Genomic DNA, 22,236 nt, shown 5'->3' on the forward strand with positions numbered 1-22,236 from the left:
TTTTTCTCTTTCTGGGAAGCACATATCCAGTGGTTTGTGTCTCATATTCAGTCTCCTGATACCCACATAGGGACCTTTGCACTAATAATTTCTGCATAATATTTATCATATTTTTGGACAGACATCACAAGATAAGTATTCTAAAGTCTTATAAACTACATAACTACATGCTGCTTGTTTTCAATTGGACAATATGAAGGCTTCAGTGTAGAAAAGATGTGTGCTTTTCCACCTGAAGCCATCATAACCTTCCCTTCTGTTACCCATCCTACAAGGGTGTCAACCTACCATAAAAGAGTGGCCAAGTTATTATAGGCAGTAACCTCTTCCTCCATTCAATCACAAAATGGCAAAGCTTGTTTATCAGAGCCCCAAATCTTGCAAGGAATTTCCATTAAAATTAGCTTAATATTTGCTTGTTTACCAAGTGATGCGAAGTACAAGTCCTATTGCTGTACCATGCAATAAAATATCTAAGTCAAAGTTGAAATCAGCGTACAAAACTTTACATAGTTAAATAGTTAAATTTGTGTTCATAGCTATGCTACTAGATGTCTTGAAAAGAATTGTTGTATTTTGGTATGAAGTCTTATTGGCCAGTGTATTCCTTTGTACCATTAGCCCTTGTATACTCCAAGTATGAAAAAAACTGATTGACTCTTTGAATGTTATCAACGTTAGTGGTGGGGCTTTTTTTAAAGAAATAGACACCACCTCTCAGCTGAGATAAGCTGACCATTGGTGTCATCTACTACTACACTGTAATAAATAACTGAAAACAAAAATTAAAAAATCTTGTTTGTAAGTTTCCTGAGTTTATAGATACAGAGATGGTTAATTTCTTTGAAGAATATTTCAAATACTCGCAAGTACACGGCAAAGTTGTGGGCAATCACTGCCTCTATTACTAAATCAGATTTCAATATTCTCAAAAATGTCTTGTGTACAGTAAAAGTAGAGATAGATCCATTTATGTCTCAGAAAAGCATCAGACCAAGTATTGAGATTATACTGAGGCTGTCACTCCATCTCTCAAACCCTGAAGAGTACTTGAAACAGTTGAAACAAAAAACAGTTAAAGCTTCCACCTTGTTAACTTTCATTCCTTTGAACATAAAGCCCAAGGGTTCGTTCCTTTTGACCAAACAATTTTTTTCCTCCTCTTCTTTGCAGATTCTCCCTTCTTTCCAATGTACTCATTAACACGGGGAGATTTTGTTATGAGCCTTATTGGATGCTACTTGATGGTTTCAGGCCAATGTGTAGGTGTAGAAACACAGAAACACACTGCACACACACACACTTTCACGGCCAGAAGCAGGAAGATCTGTCAGCATTTGCTGGTAACTGTCCCTTTCCCAGCTCTGGAAATCGTTTGAAGCAGCAGCCTTGAAGAGAAACTCCTCTCTGTGGAGCTGCTGAGGCTTTAACTGCCCTAAAGCTAAGTAAAATAAGGAATTCAGAATGGAGGATCCTAGTGATCTACAGGGAAACAAGAATATGCTTCTTCCATTGGACATACTGCTGCCTAATCTAGCAAGAGAAAGGCAGTTCACTGTACTGGAGACAAAACCAGATATTCTTTTATTATTTTATAATAACAGTTTATAACTACAGAGGCATGCTCTGGAATTTTCAAATAGCCCAACTGATTAAGTACTAGTAAATACATCCACAAACCTGTGCTGTTATGTGACTTGTCTAGTGGAAGAAAGATCATCCTACTTTCTAAAGCTAACAGAATGAAATTAAAAAGGTACCACAGGATTGAAACTTATTAAATCTGAATAACAATCTTGTTTATTCTTTATGTCAGCAATTTTTATTTACTTTCTGACAATATACACAAGAAAGCAGTGTTCCAGACTATTAGGGGATTCATGTAGCGGAAGCAGAGTGGAATGACTCCTTCTGGTACAATGGATTTTAACTGCACACTCCCTTTTTCTGTACCTTCTACCTGCAAAAATTGTTCTTACTTAATGAGACAGCAGCAGCATAACAGAAAACTCAAGCCAGGACATCAACTACTATATCAACAGTCTGAAGGACTGACAACCAACTTCACATGCAAAGTGGACGCTACCATTTGGCTGACAGTACACAGAAATAATTCTGCACTGACTGCAGATAAGCACCCTGCCTGCAATCACATGGCATCTCCTTTATTAAACTGAGGCAAGACAGTAATGTATTTTTTAGCATCTATGTCTTGATCATTCCATTTGCAGAATACTTAACGTACAGAATTCTAAAATACCAATCTTTCCCAGAAAAGAAGGCACTCAGATATGAAATTTAAACTAGTGACCAAGTTTTCTATACCTTTTCCTGACCTCTCACAAAGTCACTTAGAGCTGAATGCAACCCCATGAAGGGATGAACTTGAAGAGCAAGCTAGCCTGAGACTGGATGTGTTTTGCAATGAAAGAGCCTCCCCAGTTCCTCCTGTTACCATTTACATAGTACAAAGACACACTAGGTCTTCTTTGGTATATCTCATAAAATAGGAGTTTACTGCTCATGTTGAGCCTTAGATTGAAAAGTTCAGCCTCCAGTACTTCATTCACACAGGTACAGTAATATAGCTACAGTAAAGAGTTTCCTTGTAAAAAGGTCTATGCCTGCACACTATGACACATTGCCTACTCTTTCGGCTCCTCCTAAGGCATAACATTTACCTTGCTCAGTTTGGTTAGTGCAACTCATGTGCATTATGCTAATGCACAAATTCACCACAGAACTGTACTATTAATTCAGTGAATCACAAGCCACACACAAAATGCTGTGATGGAAAACACAAAGTGAACTGCTTTAAAAGTAAAGGGACAGTATTTCCTACTCACAACCATTCCACATCCAAAGAGTTTTATAAGAAGCATTAACATTATGCAATATGGCCAAAGTTTTGTTGCCTGTGAATAAACTACTCAAGTTTACAGAAAAATCGTAACAGGAGCCACTAAGGTGGAAGCCTGGATAATGATCTTATAAGCGAGGTACTATGCTGCACAAGTGGCATGGCATACCAGGCATGATAAACCCCAGAATCAGATGTACTGGAACTATAGTGCACATGCACCCAAAAGTAAAAAACTTATCACTTCCTCCTCAACTTGCATTCAAACAACAGTACAAGAAAATAAACTTTGGTTTACTTAGCAACATATCAGCCTCCTACTGTGTGGAGTATTAGCACTGGGTCTGACTGAAGAGGATAATCCACTTTGTAATTTAGTTAAATTACTAATTTTAACAAAGATATGTCCCCTGTATAATTTTGCAGTGCTTAAAAAATACATCCTTTGAGTATTCCATTCTAAGAAAACTCAGCTTGTTATCATATTTTAAATTTATGGAACATTTGTAAGTGCTGTTACATCAGGAAAAATATTAAATCTGCACAATAAGTACAAACTTTATATGAGAAAGTATACTTGTAAGTGCATGATGATCTCCTGATGTCTGCTGAGGCACTCACTTCCACAAAAGACACAGACAACATCTCTGGGGATAAACTCAACTGCCCCAGAAAGTATAACTCAGTAAAAAAATAAAAATAAAAGCAACTAACAGAAAAGCAAACAAAAACCCCTCTCCTCTCTACTGGCTGTAAAAACAGATGCTTATCTGCATTCTCAACCAGGAGAGTGGTTGAAAACCCCATCTTCCAAAAAAATGCCTTAAAACCCCATAATGCTAACAAGAGAATGTTATTATTCCTCCCAAATGTGATTTAAACTATGCAGAAACAAATTTTGTTTTGCACTGGTACATACGCTTTGAAGTATATGTCTCTTTCTCTAGAGGAAAGAAGGCATTCAGGCTACTGTAACAGAATCCAAACCACTCAGAATATAAACAAATTAAAACCTACTGATTAGGAAGTCTTAACATGCAGTGTCCGAAGAAACAGAACATCTATATTCAGAATAAAAGATGTGGGTTTATCCTGTTTATCCTCCTCCAACTTTAAGTATTCTGACTGTAAGATATAGCAGACACCAAGTGGGACGTGCCTGCATTTCAATCTAGGCCAGCACAGTCCAACTGGCGGCCATCAGCTGAATCTGGACCACAGGATGCCTCCATATGGCCTGCCACCTTTTCCTTGGAGGAGATAGGCAACAGCTGTTTGAGGAGCAAATGCTGCCCGAACAGCCAAACACCTCCTCCTGTGTCTGGCTGGCTCAAAGCCCAGAGCTGTCCCCATGTTCCTGTGGAAGGCAAGGAAGGAACGGGGGAACAAGGCAGCAGATCTCCTACCCACGCAAGGACTTGAGCACTTAATTTGTGTGAGATGGACAGATGCAACCCAGCAAAGCATGTAGGTGCTTCTGTGATGGAGAGGGGCAGCTATAGGAACTGCCCAACAAAGCCCCAGGATCTGCTGTTATTATCAACATAGCCAGGGGCGGGATATACCAGAAGTGACACAAAAATCAGGAATTTGGCACAGGTTTCCAAAGTCTAAACCACCTTACGGTAGATACACTAAGTGGTACAGTACAAGTATACAGTCAGTCTTCAGCTTGCTGCCAGCAGAAGAGATTAATACAATATTTTGGCCCTCACAGAGAGGAAAAACACAGGAAGACATAACTATATTCCATTATTAAGTGTCCATTGATTTATTATTGATCAAGCAGAACCAGTCAGGCACTGAAATTCAGACAAAACAAATCTAAATAGCAACACTACCTTACATTTGTAACTGCCCACTCACTGGAATTCAAAATCTCTCCTTAAGGTGATATATCTAATAGGTAAGTAAACAAAAGGGAAAGATTTTACAGGATTTACAAGTGTCCCATCTTCCTTCCATCCATTTTTCAAAGTGTCACTGACAATATCATTTCTGAAAAAATGAATGCAAATAAGTATAAATCAAGTAGCAGAGTAAACTGAGAACTTTGAGGACCTACCTGCTACATGACCAAAACTGGATTCTGTTTCCAAATACACTTGCTTTTGACTGCATTAGTTGAACTCCTTAGAAGCATTAAAATATTGTACATTATATCAACTTAAAAATAATAAACAGCTTTCAAACATTTGAATAGTTTAGAGTCTTTTAAAAGTATATTTGTCTGCACTCAGCTCAAACATTATTTAGCACATGAAAGTTAAACAGTATTACATTCCAGTCAAGCACAGAGAGAGCAGACGTTCTACTTCACATTGAACTTGAAAATCATATGCTTATTGGAATAGGATAGATTAAAAACAGTACAGGAAAGTAATGTAAAAGCAGCATAACTTGTGCTGAAAGTATCATCACAGCTTCAAAACCTGGTGTCAAAAATAAGCTAGAGATGTGAAATCTCACCTAATATACTCAATATTGAAAAGTCCAATGTGATACTAGATTTTAAAGATGATACAATATTATTTTGAGATTTTGAACTTAATGTGTTAAAACATCCTAACTAAAATGATATTCCAACAGATATTCCAATGCCCAACAGCTATTAAGTGGATTTTAGAATTACATTCACGCTAAATCAATTAGTCAAATTTTATATGAATAATAAATCAAATTTAGTATCTGATCAAAAGAGATTACAGCCTCTAGGAAATTACATTCTCTGTCCAATAGTACAAACAGATCAAAACATTTTTTGATAGATTAATGCAAGGTTTATATACACAATGGAACTACAATAACACTTTCACAAGCACTGTCCAGAAGTCAATAAACACTAGTCAGAAAACTGACATAAGAATGTTCCTGTGGAACACCGGGTATAAACCAGACTACAGATCCTATCTAAAAGTATTAATTACTTCAACAAAATAGATTCTATTAATTAAAAAGAAAAAAAGGTGTGATTTATGAGGCAGCTTTAGCTTTTTTCTTTCTTTCTTTCTTGAGTAACAGTAGCAGGGTAGAAAACAAAGAAACCATTTGCAAGTAATTTGCTCACTAGCTCAGCAAAGTAACAAAAAAACAAGTCAAAGAATAATAAATTTACTTGCTAAAATGTTAAAATAGGTGCCTTGGCTTTCTCCATTTGGATTAATTCTAAAATTCTTATTTAATGATCCCTCGTACTGGACAGCCCAGAGCTGGACACAGTACCCTGTGTGTGCTCTCACCAGTGCTAAGTAGGAGGCGATCCTTCCTTCAACCTGCTGGCAACACTCCTATTGTAGCCCAGGATGCCAGGAGCTGGTTTTGCTGCAAAGGCACATTGCTGGCTCATGCTCATCTTGGCCCCTAACATATTCATGGGATTATTCCACCCAGGTGAAGGACTTCTTAGCTGTCAACTTATGTTGAACTTTATCAACTGTCAGTCCATTTCTCCAGCCAAAGTCCCACCACATAGCACCTTTCCAGGGATCGAGGTAGGGCAGAGAGGCTTATGGTTTCCTTGGTCCTCTTTCCTGCCCTTCCTGAGGGCAGGAAGGATTTGTTTTTCTCCTCTGGTTATCAGGATTGTTCAAAGATCACCAAGTCACCTCACAGTAACATAAGCCAGCTACCTCAGCATTTGTGGGTACATCCCATCAGTAAAGACTGAAGGAAAGAAGGCATTTGGAACCACAGCTTTTTCCATGTCCTGCATCACCAGGTCCCATCTCATTCAGCACCAGGCCCACATTTTTCCTATTCTTACTTTTGTCATCTATGTACTTACAGAAGCACTTCTGATTGCCTTTGACATACCTGGCTAGGTTCAATTCTTGCTGGGCTTTAGCTTTCCAAACAGCCTTCCTGGATGATGGAACAGTATCTCTGTGTTCCCCCCAGGGTACCTGTCCCTGCTTCTTTCTGTATGTAGCTTTCTGTAAGCTTCCTTTTTGTGTCTGAGTTTTGCCAGAAGCACCTTGTTCATCCATACAGGCTTCTTGGTATTTTTACCTTACTTCTTGCTCATTGGGACAAACTGGTTTTGAACTTGGAGGATGTAATCCTTGAATATTAACTATGGTTTCTTTTGTAGGTCCCTCATCCCTCCAGAGGCTTATCCCATGGGACTCTTCCAAATAGATTTGTGAAGAGGCTACTACTTCTCTCCTTCTGTTCAGCATTGTGAATTGCCTTTTTGCTCTGCTCTCACAATCCTTAACTACACCATTTCATGGTCATTGCAGCCAAGGCTGTCTTTGACCTTCACATCCCCCACAAATCCTACCTTGTTTGTAAGTACAAGGTCCACGAATGTGAGTAGCATCTCCTCACTGACTCCCCTACTGCTTGGGTCAGGAAGTCATTGATGCCTAGCTCAGTGTGCTGTGTTGTCCCTTTAACAGAGAGCAGGGTGTCTGATGTCCTCCATGAGGACCAACCTCTGCAAACATGAGGCTATTTCTGTCAAGGTCTTATCCAGTGCCTTCCTTCCCCCTCAATCAGGCATACTATTAGCAGATGCACCCTACAATGTCACCCATGTTGTTTGTTTTTTGTTTTGTTTTGTTTTTTTTTTGTTTACAGGTAGCTTGCTTGTGCCCCTCAGAAAAATCTGCAGTTCCACAGTGGTCCCAAGCCTGCAGGCTAAAACCGCTATCTAAATCAATGCCAAAGTGCCATCTGGGACAATCCTACAAAACAGATCCCTTTTCCAGAGCTTGAGAGGCAGCTACATACAGATACTACTTACACAGAGTGCCGCTAAATGCCTGCAGCTGGCTACTACACCAAAAGCTATGACAAGCTCACAGGCTCTGCTAGTTTCAGACCTATCACATAAAAAACTTTGAGAGTTCGTTTAATTATCATAAAATTGCCTTTCAGTAAGGCAGCTAATACCAGCCTTTAATATATCTGGGGAAAAGATACAAGACTGCTTCAGAGGGCAAAATGTAAATTGACTTCAGGCATTTCTACCTTTTCTAGGAGCACCCTTTGTCTCAATGTCTTGTTTTGATTTACAAAACCTTCACTGCAAAAGACAACAGATAAACAAATGCCAACTGAAAAGCCAAACAAAAAGACCACTGCATACTCTTTTAAAAAAGGTTCAACTATCCTGGTTGTTTTCTTTAGGAATATTATCTTGCTGTGAACGTCTGCAAACTATATGGCTCCCTCTTGTGCCTATTATACCACATTTCAGTGTACAAAAAGCCCCTAACATTAAGCCATTAATATTTGGGCTCTGTTCACCCTTCAGTAGGTATGCAGTGACCGTAAATATTAATGGAAGTCATACGCATACCTTACAGGAAAAAAGAGAACCCTGCAGTTTACAAAACCTCTCTGGGACAAACTACTAAAAGATCCTGCAAACTACAAGTTTGCTGCAATGAAACTACTTTTTAAAAAATTTGCTGTATTTTGATAGCAATGCAAAAGCCAAATTCACCTTTAAAGTACATCTGTAAGAACTTGTAAGTATTTTTTAGTTATCAAATTACATGTGTTTAGAAAGGTGTCTGTGTGGTTTATACAGCCTGGCTAACATGCTTGAGAGTATATTTTTGTCTACTCAACATCCCACCTGTTTCTGCTTATCAAACCAGACTACAATTTAGTTTGCAACAGCTGTGAAATGCATAAATCTGCCCATTCTTCATGTGTAACCAGACTAAGCACTTGAAGAAAGTGAGGACTGCAGTGTTATGAGAAAGCCACCCTTATGGAGAACCTAGGGAAATAAAAGGGACCAGCACTTGTCAAAATGTTTAAAACTGCACACCTATCAGAAGCCAAATTATTTTAATAACAGTCTAACAATACTAAATAAAATTAAGCATCTGAAGAAATTACTTGTTAACCCTTTTACTTCCATGGCCATGAGAAACATTTTGCACACTAGAAGTCCTGCAAAGGAGTTAAAACATTTTGCTAGCACAAAATATTCCCTTTTTTTGTGTCACAAAATATCAACAGAACATTTTTCATTTCAAGATGTTACTAGCTTTACTTTCTGCAGTAGAATAGCTAGTCAGGAAGGTAAACAAAATGGTGAGATTTTTGTATTACAAGAAGCATATTTTCAAATTTTTAAAAAATACTAGTTTGCCTACCTAAAGCAATATTGAAATATTGGTTGCATAAGACAGCTTTCATTAAAGCACTTATGTAGTAGTACTAAATGCATTAATGGTATACAAAAATCTAACCTACACTTTCATAAGACTTGCAGAGGACACTGTCATTATTTAGAAGCAGTTTTGCTTTGCTTTTTTTCATTTATATGATGAATTCTTCTCTCCTCATCTTTTCTTCCCTTTTCTATATGGTCCTGAATTGCCCTTAGCATTAGTATTTTGTGGATCAACTGTTCAGAAAATTATATGAGTTCATGCAAGATGATACTAAAATTCATTTCAGTTTTTCTTAATAATGAAAAATTGTACTTTACCTTAGGGAATAAAGAGGGTGTGTGTTTTTTTTCCTATGATCATTTAAACACTATTTCACAGGGTGAACAGTTTCCCACTGCTGCGAATGAAACCAAACTGAATCAGTCTCAAAAATATAAGACTGAGAAGTCTTCCTCCATGAGTTGTCATATCAGTTTTCATAGAAGTGAAAATGCAAAACAGAAGATATAACAGTGCATAGTATTAAAGGTTTGGTACCATGCACAGCACATCACCATCATGCAGTTCTAAAGACAGTCCCTGCAGTCATCTCAGTACGAATTTTTTTTGCTTAAATTGTAGTTTTTCTTACTCTGAATAGTCAACATCATAGACTTTGATGCAGAATATAAATTATTTCTTACTGAGACATTACTCTGACCACATTAGCTTAAGTGCTATAAAAATGTTCCTTGATTAGCTTTAAAAGACAGCAACAGAAATAGCATGTATCTGCCATCCTGATTTCATAAACAAAAAATGTTATGTTAAAAATTTAGTCTGCTTCTCATATAAACAAATATCTCACACTTCAACTTATGTTGCACCACTGAATTTTATATACATTCTTCAGTTGTATTTGCATCATTTTGATACAAGTCTACATGTATCCATCAATCCTTGAGAAGCAGCTCTGAAATACTGGATGCATGGCAGTCAAAATCCCGGGTGTTATTCCAGATCTCACTTCTCTGTAAAACTGCATTTAATTTTTTTTAATTAATATTGTGGACTACTTAACCTCTCACATAATACTACTAGTGTATGACTAGTATCAATGAAAATAATGGAACTAGTTATAGTGATACTTCAGCTGATTAATTAATATAAGAACATGAACAGCAGTTGGAAGAATTGGATAATGTTACACAATATTCTGCTATTAACACTTAAAAAGCCGCAGACCTAATTAGGGATAAAAAGATATTCTAAAGAAATAAAATAAAGGAGTTCTGTTTGCTCAGGCAGTCTACTTTAAGAAAAAAAAAGTGAAAAGCTGATAGGTCAATTACGGACTGGCAGCATAGAATTGCACAAGGCAGGAAAACCAAGCTGGCTAAACTATAATTTCCTGAATTGTGTCACCTGATATTAAAACCTGCTATCCTACTCCTTGTCTAAAAAGGAGTGCATTTTATTTGGTTTTCACTCATTATTTTCAATCGCTTTTGATTTCAAAATGTATCCCTCTGTCCCTTATACTTGGTAACTTGTCACTGTGCTTGAAACATATTAAGATTTTCAAACACCAAACAGCTACGAAAAAACCCTGAACTTTTCTTAATTTAAAAACATTTAATTAAAAGTTTAGGAACTTGGATAATGTTAAAGGATAATAGAATTACTTTGTGTTCTGACTACTCATATGGCAGAAAAAAAAACAAATCTCTACATTACACAACTGTGAACCTTCAGTACATAAAAACAGCTTTGGATGTTCTGACATTGCGCACTATCTTGACAAGAACATATCACCATTCACTTACAACATCTATTATGTCTAAACATCAGTCAGAACAGTTCTATCCTAGAAACTAAATTTAAATCATTACTTCAGAACATGATGAAAAGTTCAACCATCTCAAGCCTCTCCATTCTCAATTCTTACCAGATGGATTTATCTTTGTATTTGAAAGCAATCAAAATAATTATCTTAAATAGAATAGAAAACAACAGTTAATCCATGGTCACTGGAAATACAACATATGCAATAGTTTTATTATATGTCAATTAACAATTATAATTTTACTTTATTTACTGCAAATTATTCATTTTCCAAAGAGGCATAGATGGGATATCTCTGCACGTCACCTAGCCCAACTTCCCACAGACAAACTTCTGGAGTCTGGCTATCAGTAGCAAGTTGTAAAAAACAGCAGGACCATCTCTTATCTCCTTTTCCCCAGAATAAAAAAATGCATCTCCCTCAGTCTGTCCTTGTATGGGTAAAGGGCTGAAGCAAATGATATATTAATAGCCATCCTCTGATCTTAATTCCAGTTTGTCAACACAACTCTTGTACTGGCAGGACCAAAATTGTATGGTATTCAAGATGAAGCCCCATCCAGTGCCAAACAAAGGTCAGTAATCACCCCTTTCAACGAACTAAATTCATTCTTATGTATTCATAATCCTACTGAAATGGGAAATTTTAACAGCAGTTCAAAAACAGCAGGAAATTGCTTTAATGAATCAATCCTTTCAAAGCAATGCACTTGCTTTATTATTTAGTATCCCTGTTTTCACACCTTCCTCAATAATCATAATGAGAACATATATTATATACTACATTTAAGATGCTTACCTGAATAACTTTGTAGAAATAGGCATACTGTCGAGCTGTATTTTTATATTGGCTAAAAACATCATGTATGGCCTGAGTTGACTGAAGGTACTGCACTTCATCTTCTTCAAAATAGAGAGGTGTGTCATATTCACTGGGAAGTGTCTGGATATAGGGTAGCCAGAAAGAGTTGGGGTTGGCTCGCTCACAAAGAAGATGGAATGCCAATGTTATATTGCCCATGGCTTGAAGAATTCTATCTTGAGAATACAGAGATCCTGAATTAATGCAGAAAGGAGAGGCACTAAATCAATTGTCCATGGAAAAACGATCCTTAATTTACTTTAAATGAACATGCTGAGATAATACATAAGAATTTTCAACAACCAAAAAAAGCTTTTTAGGTTTCTAAAATATTTAGCTGCCCACACTGTATTATGCTGCAAGTTAGCTGACACACTAAATGCCTCATGTACAACTGCATGATGGAAGGCACGAAGACACTAGAACAGTAGCCTCAGAACATTTTCTCTCCAAATGTTATATACAACCTACATGATACGTATTCAAAATAAGACATTTCTGGCAGATATCTAGTGGTGTGCTCAGCTAGGAAGAAAGAGGAATGTTCAATTCTTTCCGCTGACACTTTAAGGTTCTAGGTATTCCAAACCTCATGGTTGGCATGATAAGCAAGTCCTGCAACAAAGGAGATCAGCTAAAAAAGAAGTCTCCCACTGTCTGATCCCATACATATCAACTTCTTGTTTAAGAACTTAAGGAAGTTCTTACCTAATACTGAATTTTTAGCTGATTCAACTGTCATCAACAGTTTTCTAGGAACCCACAGAAACAACTCTTCAGCCTACAGAAAGGAAAAGATGCACAGAGTGTCAGCATTTAGCACTTATATGATATGGCAAGTTTCTTCAAATATGCATTTTCTTTAAATTACAAGTTGCTATATTTATTTTAAATAAAAATTATTCTGAATTCTTCCTTCTCTGCCACTGCAAATTAAACAACCATGCTATGTTTCATTTTGTGATAAACAAATGTTCCAATCTGTATTACACAAAGCTTAAAACACACACTTAAATTACAAAATAAAGTGCTTCAGTTTGGAACTGCTAAGAAGTAGACTGCCCACACAACCTCAAAGCTACCAGATACATTATACTGATATTAATTATGTGATCAAGTATTTTTTCTCACAGTAGAGGTTTTCTCACAGTGCCTATTGTTATTTTAGAACAAGTCAGTGTTCTAGCCATAGGACTGCTAGCCTTATTATCTATGTGCTACTAAAACCCTAATATTAATACAATATGCTCCTTTTGTAAGATTCTTTCTAGAACAGATAATTGTTCTTTAAAACTGTTTACCATTTGTAAAATGGGAACAGGTAGAGGCAATATTAAATGCTTGCCTATTAATAGTTAGCCAACTGTGTGCATCTATACTCATTACCTGAGGATGAAAAGATATTCTTTGCAATTGTCAGGTAATTTTTTAAAACTTTTTTTCCACTAGAAAGTAATGTAAATGCCTCTGTCTGAGCAAAAAGGACCAGTGCTTTAAAAGAAGACTAAATAGTAAGAAAACTTGGAAGAGAGGGATATATCAATGAGGAGAATACTCTAATGATTAGGGAAACAGCATAGGCAATACAGATTAAAAAAAAAAAAAAAATTCACGATAGTATCCAATAGTCACCAAAAAGAATACCCGATTCTATCAATAATTTTATTTTGCAGGTACACAGAGTTGAGAATATTTCAGAACAGCAGTTTCATAAGCAGTAAAAAGAAGAAAGGCAATGTGGTATTTCAGATCTCCACAACTACATTCCAAACATGAATTTCCAATATTAGTCAAATGTGCACTTGCTCACCTTTATCTCTCTTGTTGCTTTCAAACCAAACCCCTCCTCTTCAAAGTTAGCTATTTCAAAACCCTCTGTGGAAGCTCCATTTTCAGTTGCCCACTTAATCAGTTCAGGGAAATAGTCATCTCTTTTTCCATCAAAGACAACAGACAAACCTATATACACAATTTATTAAAAACAAAACAACAGAAATAAGAGGATAAGAAAGATAAATAAGTCCAGTAGAAAAGCATATGTAAAAATCTATCTGCTATCCCACAGCAGCTCTACTATGAAGCAGTTGAGTCAGAACTTGTCTTTGTTAAATGCTAATAGTATTAATATCATACCCAATTTTCAACAACTTAAAAATTCTGCCAAATTGGCTTACCTGTGACCTTAAAAACATAACCACCTAAACAGAGCTATGATGAAATATGAAACTCCCCTCCTCTTTCTCTTTTAAATAAACAAGAGTGAAAATATTTTACAGATTAATGGTGATTGATAAATGCAATCACCACAACGTGATAGAAACACAAGGAGGAATCTGAGAGGCAAGTTGCAATTTCATTAATTCAGGACTGGAAACAATGGTAAGCAGATCTTAAGCTCCTCTCACATGCAAGGCAGTTAGCTTTTCCTGCAGCATATGGACTGACTAAAATAACTAAGGACTGATCATCCTCCTGATATCACAGAGCTCATCCAGATTTTTACACTTTGCTTCTGCATCGGCACGTGGTCCACCAGTGAAATCACAAGTCTCATTTATTTCCTAAGCTTTCCCCTTTTCTATCATCTGATTTGAACCTATGCATTATAGTTCCCAGCTACACTAAGCCAGCTCCTTTTATACTACTTTGCCTCTGTGTTCTTTTCAACCCAAACTCCAGTGTCAGCTCACGTTAAAAGTTTCCAAATGCCCCTGAAACATTCAGGCTATTTTATGACTGACTAAGCGTTATCAGCATTTTCTCTGATGAATGTTTCAATCTTTCTGGCAAAGAAGAAAGATATGGTGAACAGCATAACCCTAATGATAACTCAGTTCTTGTTAACCTGAATTTTGTTTCAACATAACCTTTGGTTTACATCAGAAAAAACAGGACTCATGCAACACATTTACAGAAGTTATGGGATAGCAAAACAGAAAGTTCACCTCTACAGAGCTACAGGATGCAATCAAACACTATCACTTATGCTTCCATACGCCCTCTGCTATTAACTGATGTTCACAGGTTGAAACATCCTTTCATGAGCTAAGATTATTATGTATTAGTCAAAATGATTAAAAACAGATGAAAAGAATATTTCAAGCCTCAAAGTACAGTCTTTGCTTCTTCAAGCGAGTACATGAAACACAAGCTTCATTTTAAATGCAGTCTGGTTTTTTTTGTCATCACCATGGAAGTATGAGAGAGTTATTCCTCTGCTATTAAAATACACTCATAAAAAAAGTAATTCTTTTCTATAATTACGCAAAAAAAGTTTTTAGAAGCATACCTCCAGATATAAACAAAGTTAATATGAAAATAAAGTAGCAACAACAGTGAGTTCTTGCAGAACATACTAGAAAACACTTTTCTAATTGAAAAAACAAGCATAATTTAAACAGGAAAATTAGCAATAAAACTCCATATTATCTGTGGTACCGTTAGAATTTATTTTAATTTTGTTCTTGATTCATAGTAGAAAGATTTATTAGCTGATGGACTTATTTTTTCATGTTTAAATATTATTTTAACATAGTTTAATATCATGATGTTGAATTGCTGAAACTCTCCATGTCCAGTAAATTGTTCAGGCTATAATAAAATACTTATAACATCAATTCAAATTGTTCAGATGTAGAGACAGAAAAGCGGACTATGCAATCAGGAATCAAAAAGACTTTCACGAAGGATTTTTGCTTATAGCCCTTCAGATAGGTATCTCATTACAATCTCAAGGTCTTTTTTTTACTAATGTAACATAATTATCACAAGTTAGTCACTCAGAATTATATGTATTAAAATGATTAATGCCCACCAGAACACTTCAGAAACACCTGAAATTGTTAAAGGGAGCTACATGTCAGAGAATTAAGGTTTTTTTATCCTAAAAATAATAGGATTGCATAATATTTACACAACAACAACAAAAATATTCCTTGTCAACAGACAGTTCCTTAGGCAAATCAATACTATGAGCCACCCTTCTTCTAAAGCCTTTCACATTTACCTTTTTGCTTTTTGCGAATTTTCTCAACAAGTGAACGAATTTGTACATATTCTTCCCATTCCTTACCAGGACCTGGGGTAGGACTGCTGCATTCTGGAAAAAAAAGCCGCAAATAAAAACATTTTTCTTAATAAAGTGTACATATTATTTTTCTAACATTATGGAAAAGGTCATGGTTTCCCAGGAACTTTAACTGAACCTTAGTACTACTTGTCTTTCAAACATCTTGACATGGTAAATACTATAATCTCCATTATAAGCGTCCCATCAATAGATACTTTAAAAATTTTCACAGTATAACTTGACTCAAGTTCCTGTTTTTTTCTTTTCTTTTAATATTTTTTCAGATTTAAGAAACATCCTTTTTTAAAAGCCTTTTTAAAAGCCAGGAATTAAAAAAGGTAAGCAACCAGACCACTAGGTATAACATCTCTCAGATAAGACAAAAAAAGTGTTTTCAATAATACAAGCAAACCATTCTGTTTACATTAGCCTGCCTGCCATCATTCTTGCTGTAACAAAAGGACCTTACCTTAAGTAATTCAGAAATTTGTTGGTACACACATTTGACCTGCCTAGTCAATTTGGTTTTCACAGATGCATGTTTACTGGAGGGCAAGTAAAGGAATTCTTAGCCAAGCTTCAGCTTTGATTATATCCACAGTGTCTCTGACAATATTTCAAATGCCAGCACGTGGATTTCTTGATCTAAGCTGCATAAATCCAAGTGGACAGCTGAAGATTACCGTGCTCAATTGATTTGAAAAATCTTTGTGTTAAGTAAATATGGAAGCTTGACAAAAAGAACAGCTGATACTTGTTTTGCTTAGAAAATGAGATCTATGCTTTATTTTTTTGAAGCAAAGCAGAGGCCAATTGTAATATAAGCATAGAACTGCTCTGCCAACTCCTTGTTTGCTCTCTGAGAGTAACACTGAAGAGAAACTCTGATTTTTCTAAGACAACATTTAGATGTGTCCAGGATATGAAAATCTGGACATGTGTTTCAACAAGCAATGTAGCTTAGCACAGTTACTAATGACTAAAGTGTGAACAGTATTTTAGCATTGTCATACAGACTTACACTCTGCTTTTCATATTCACTAGAAAGAATGGATGAGTTCCCAGTTCCTCAACAAGTGAAACAAACTTTTGATAAATACACAAGAACTAAGCACTTTTAAACAACAACAAATTTTACTTAAGTGACAAAAACATCACTACTGTTGAACTGAGTTGTATTGCTGCTTTTCATAGTTAATTTCTCTACTCTAGAAGCAGCTCAAAATATTGTTCAAGTTATAAACAGTGCAACTCTTAAGTTTTACAAGAAAAACATTTTTTACAAAACTTAAAATTGAAGTTTTCTAGACTAGTATTTTTAAAATCTAATCTCATCCAGTATTTATGCGTGTGTTGAGATGTAAATCCATAGGCTGCCAAAAATATGCTATATCCAATGCAGACACAATTAAACAAGCCAATAATGGTATATACTAACAGAGTTAGATACTATGAAGTATATACTATACTATCTTAAGCAGGCTGAAATAGCAATCTTAGCCACACACAATGAATAAAATTCACTGGCTTCAACATGAGAACATTTTTAAGTGGTCCACACACTATCCCTTTTCCCAGGGAGGCATTAAAAAAAAAACTTACTTTGCAGTAACTCACTAATTAGATTCAACATTTCCTTTGGAGATACTGTTGCTGTAGCTCCTGTACCTGACTTCTGAGTTTTTACTCGGCTCTTCTTCCCCATCTTCCAACTGAAACAGATGAAGAAGCACATTGTCACAAATTACTAAGAAATAAAAGATTAATAATGAATGGACAAGATATTCTCTTATTGCATGGCTTTGAATGTAAGACATGCACAGTTCAATCTAAAGCAATACTTCATATAGATGCATATTAATTATCTCAGGGTAATTAGAAAATAAAATCTGAGAGAGAAAAACAAAACCAAAACCCAACAAACTGCAAACATGTAGAAAATTTGCAAATTCATTAGCTGTGAACATGGATACCAAATATCCATGCTATACAAAAGCTGGTTAATTTACCTTATCAGATACACTGCAGACAACAGATGAATTAATATTTGTGACTGTACTAAAATAGTAACTCAAAATAAATAGAAAATTATGTATTCCACTTCAAAATAAAATCAAAATATCATACTCATATCTTCATTCATATTGATCTTCTTGTAGTTCAAGAGAACTAGTTAAGGAAAACTTCTAGTTGCCACAACTAATGGTAACAGACCATCATCAACTGATGCTTTCATCTCTGTATGTGCAGCCTACATAGTCTATATGGTACATAACACCTTTCCATACAGTATAGAAAAAACTATGTCCAGTTATTTCATGGTGAGAGGGGAGTCAGACACACTCTTCGAACATACGAAAGACTTCAACTGCCTACATCATTCATACCACCTCAGCAACAGCAGCTTTAAGTTATCATGCACTGCACAATAAAGTCCATAAAAATGTTCAAAGTCACTATATAGAAATAGTACTTTGGAATCCCGAAGTTTTGAGTGCTCTCTCCATATAAAAGGGATCCTTTTATCCTTGTTCAGTGTAGCTAGCTAACCCAAAATGAAATGTTTTTTTCCTAAACTCTACCAAAAAATTTTATTTGGCAGCTGGTATTAATACAGGAAAATATTGACCAGCAGCTGAAAACTTGCTTCTCCACATTGATCAAAGCTGAAACTTTGCAATCCATAACTATATAGAGAAGGTATTTTAAAAACAAATGTTATACATTAAAAAACTTGTAGTGGGAAACCGAATTCTTTCATCTGCCAGCGCAAAGAAACAAGACTACCACTGAGTACACAGAGAATAAAGTCCTGGGACACAGCCACCCCGTCCATCCTCAATTTTAGTTCTCTTTCTAGCAGATATGAAAGGCTCAAATAACCCATCTGTGCTGCTTACTTTTTATCAGTTCCCCTTGAATTGCATAGCTTTCTCAATACAGCTGCTATCATGAACAGGCAGGCTAGTGAGGAGAGATGCCCCAGATTCCACATAATCAGAGGCTGGTCACACCCTTTGAAGTTTGTAAATTAACACTGCCTATCGTCTTGAAAGACACTGCTTTACTACAACCAATTGCATCTGATACAATACTTGATAATATTTTTCAGCTAATTTATGAAGCAGGGAGTAAAGCTCAGGAGATCCATGTTGAATTTACAGTAGTAGACTTTGGAAAAAAGACCAATAAATTGCCAACCTGCCATAATAAAGTGCAAGACAAAGCTGTAGAAGAACAGTACCAACAAAAAAAGTATTTAGCAAAGTTTATTTTCATGATCCTCCCATTATGCACAATTTCGGGTTTTTCTGGTTTGTTTTGGTTTGGGTTTTTTGTTTGTTTGGGTTTTTTGTTTTGTTTTTTGTTTGGTTGGTTGTTTTTGCTTTGTTTTTCTTGTTGTTTTTAGTAATGCTCTCATAAATGTAAAAAGACTTCTTGGTGCAGGAGGCCACCTTGACAAAGACTTCATTTGCACATCATCCATTCACATAACTGTTCTCCTCTCCCGTATGCAATCCCGTTATTAACTTAAAACCCTTCTGCTCTTGAAAGAATTCAAGTCAGATAGGTCTGTAATGGATCCAACAGCAGGTCTGGGGACAGAGTTAAAAATCTTTGAAGCATGAACAGTGCTTGGTTCAAAAAATCTGTTTTCTATATTCTAAACACGATCCCCTACATCTTCAGAATCAAAGAAAAAAAGTACTCGCACAGTGTATTCCATATTAGCACTTATAAATTAATGACATACAGTTTATATTAATCAAGATGCTCATAAATATTAAGGTAAGTTGAATAATTAAAATTTTTAAGGATTCTGGTTTCTCATTTGTAAAAACAAAATATGTTTATTAACTAATAAATGGAGGAAAAGCAGCCTAAGTAAATGGTCTGTATTTAAAACTACCAAAATACTGTGAGCTTTTTTTTTCCTTTTACGCTCTCTTAAGAGGAAGAATCTGCTTGCAATATAAACATCCATCAGTAGATTTTATGAGAAGAAACAACCCAGAGACAACTGTGTATCCATTACAATGCTACATCAATACATGAAGCAGTATGAATATGGTACAGGGTTAGAGCACTACTTTTGAATTTCTCCCCGTATGAAACTTGTTAGTAGTGAGAACCTATTTTTGCAGTAAAAGCATTGCCAAGAGTTATGTCTTAAGATAAAGCTGATTTTAGAGTATGTGAACATCAACTTCCCAAGAATGACAAAAAGAAAAATTTGATCGCTGAGTATTGCTTTACGATCGTAGATGACTATTCCTTTAGAGGCAAAATACAATCTATAGCTGAAATCAGCTTTATGCAAGTAAGAAATTCAACGCTAGTACAAGATCTCCCTCAGCTCCTACTGCTAAGTTATTAAGCAGCAAAGTTAATATAGGAAAAATAAAGTTCAGTGAACACAAACCATTAGATTGATGGCACTGTAATCAGAAATGCATTTTTTCAGTAGGATGCTACTAGTATATGAAGATGAAGTAAGTTCTGTATCTTTGCTCTCTCCTTGACACATATATCTTGTCTAAACTATTGCTTCTTCATCATCAGAATTTCTATAGAGAAAATACTCTGCATGCATGATTAAATCAGCAAGTCTCTCATAAGTATCTTGAGTTGTCTTGTTATGGAAGTATTTCCTTTTAAGGAATCATCTATCTTAATCAGAATTGTGCTTTTTAATCTCATTCCAAATCAGAAAAATAGGTTTCTACGTCCTGTATTACATGTCTGCATTCACTTCTCAGTAACATGAAACATATAGAACTATTTAAAAATCTAATGAGTCTGAAAGAGAGATTGTTTAGCAAAAGCTGTAATTTGAATGGAATTGCTGACATACATGATTGTCCAGAATACATATTCCTAATACCAACCTATTGGAGCAGCTCCATATAAAAAAGAAGTGACATAATATATTTTATATAACATATAATATAGATTATGAACTTTTTTACAAAATTTAATAAAACACTTGGCAATGCTCTCTGCCATACTTAACCAGCAAGTGAGGAGTCACAGTGATAACAAGAAATGGAGAAAGTGTGATTCCTTTGAGAGACAACTTTTTGTAATTAAAATTACATTATCAAAATTACACTTCATGAAACAGATTTTAGAGTTAGATTTCAATTCAACTGAAATTAAAAAAATTTGTAACTTCAGAAAAAAGGGTATTTTAAAATTTGAAATTAATAAGAATAATAAGTAACTGTTTAGAAAAAAATACAATATGGCCCTGCTTCTCAGCACAGCAGGCTGTTTGCCAGAATATGCATGACAATAGAAGCAGCAATATAAAATACACTTGCATGATATTCAAAGAGAAACAAACTAAAAAAAAAAAAAATGGTCCTCAGGACTGAGATGCACTGCAGACTTCATAAATCTCTGAAGCAACAGCAATACGCATTTCAATGGAAAAGTTGTTTGGCTTGCCTTTTTTTAAACTTTTTTTAAAATTTTTTTTAGGTTTTTTAAATGTTTTAATTTTTTAATTTTTTTTTAAATTTTTTTAAATTTTTTAAATTTTTTTTTATGTTTGCCTTTCTGGTTGTCTTCTGATTAATATTTTTTGTAAGCACTATGCCATGTTTCCTTTCAAGTACATGTTGTTGAAAATTCCTGAAAACATTCCACAAAGAGAGAATATACTGACAGCCATGATGAATAAGCTTGGTAGCAAACAACACAACTGCATTTCCAAATATAGTGTCTGAGCTGGCTTAGAAAACACAATCATGCCAAAACTGGCACTGAGGGGTGTAAATGATCCATCTCTCCCCTCTAATACCGCTATCAAAGTGCAGTTATGTTGTGTCAGACTTTGAACCTATTTCTGCATCATATACAAATAACAAGAGCTATAAAATATTCCCCCCCTCGACTTACAGCTTGTTTACCTGTTCACCTGTTATCTTTTAGAAGATATCCATGAGAAAGTCTATACAAAAATTTCAAAAGTACTAAAGAGCATGTGTTTGGTTTTGTCTGGATTTTGTGGGGGGGTGTTTTATGGTTTGTTTTTTAAAAATGCTTAAGAATTTATTCAAGAAAGCTAATATTTATGGTATTGAAGAACTTGGTATCATCACACCATACCATTTCCTTAGGGAAGTATTTCCAAGCTTAGATGATAAAATATAGATCTTTCCAAACAATCTTTAAGAAAAATTAGTTTAATCATTTACAAATACCCCCAGCTTTTCACATTCACATGACTGCCAAGGAGTTCACTGCAGCATTATGTAGAGCTGCAGTTAAGTTTGATAGAAAAAAGTCTATCATAAGGCACTATAAAGATACCTACCTCTCACTCATTGCGTAGAAATACAACCTTGCAACCTGCATTAGAAAACTGTGAATCTAATCATTGTGCTAGGCAAGGACCATATTAATTTTTAAGTATTTAACTATGTTAATACAAAACAATTTATTCTGCCTGATTTGGAATGTGAAAAGTCTGATTTAT

The 22,236-nt window shown here is 35.4% G+C and overlaps 1 protein-coding gene across 2 annotated transcripts in view; it reads right to left on the bottom strand.

Moving 5' to 3' along the window:
- Positions 1-22,236, bottom strand: part of SETD3 (SET domain containing 3, actin histidine methyltransferase) — a 55,877-nt gene that overhangs the window by 18,471 nt on the left and 15,170 nt on the right. For both annotated transcript variants that reach the window (XM_030452149.1, XM_030452150.1), the window contains exons 2-6: positions 17,355-17,464; positions 15,690-15,782; positions 13,494-13,642; positions 12,392-12,464; positions 11,621-11,877 (exon numbers count right to left, since the gene is read on the bottom strand). In XM_030452149.1, the coding sequence (XP_030308009.1) occupies positions 11,621-11,877; positions 12,392-12,464; positions 13,494-13,642; positions 15,690-15,782; positions 17,355-17,464 (682 nt within the window). The remainder of the gene's footprint in view (positions 1-11,620; positions 11,878-12,391; positions 12,465-13,493; positions 13,643-15,689; positions 15,783-17,354; positions 17,465-22,236) is intronic.

The sequence above is a fragment of the Calypte anna genome, chromosome 5A (assembly GCF_003957555.1).
Source record: "Calypte anna isolate BGI_N300 chromosome 5A, bCalAnn1_v1.p, whole genome shotgun sequence".
Classification (NCBI taxonomy): Eukaryota; Metazoa; Chordata; class Aves; order Apodiformes; family Trochilidae; genus Calypte; species Calypte anna.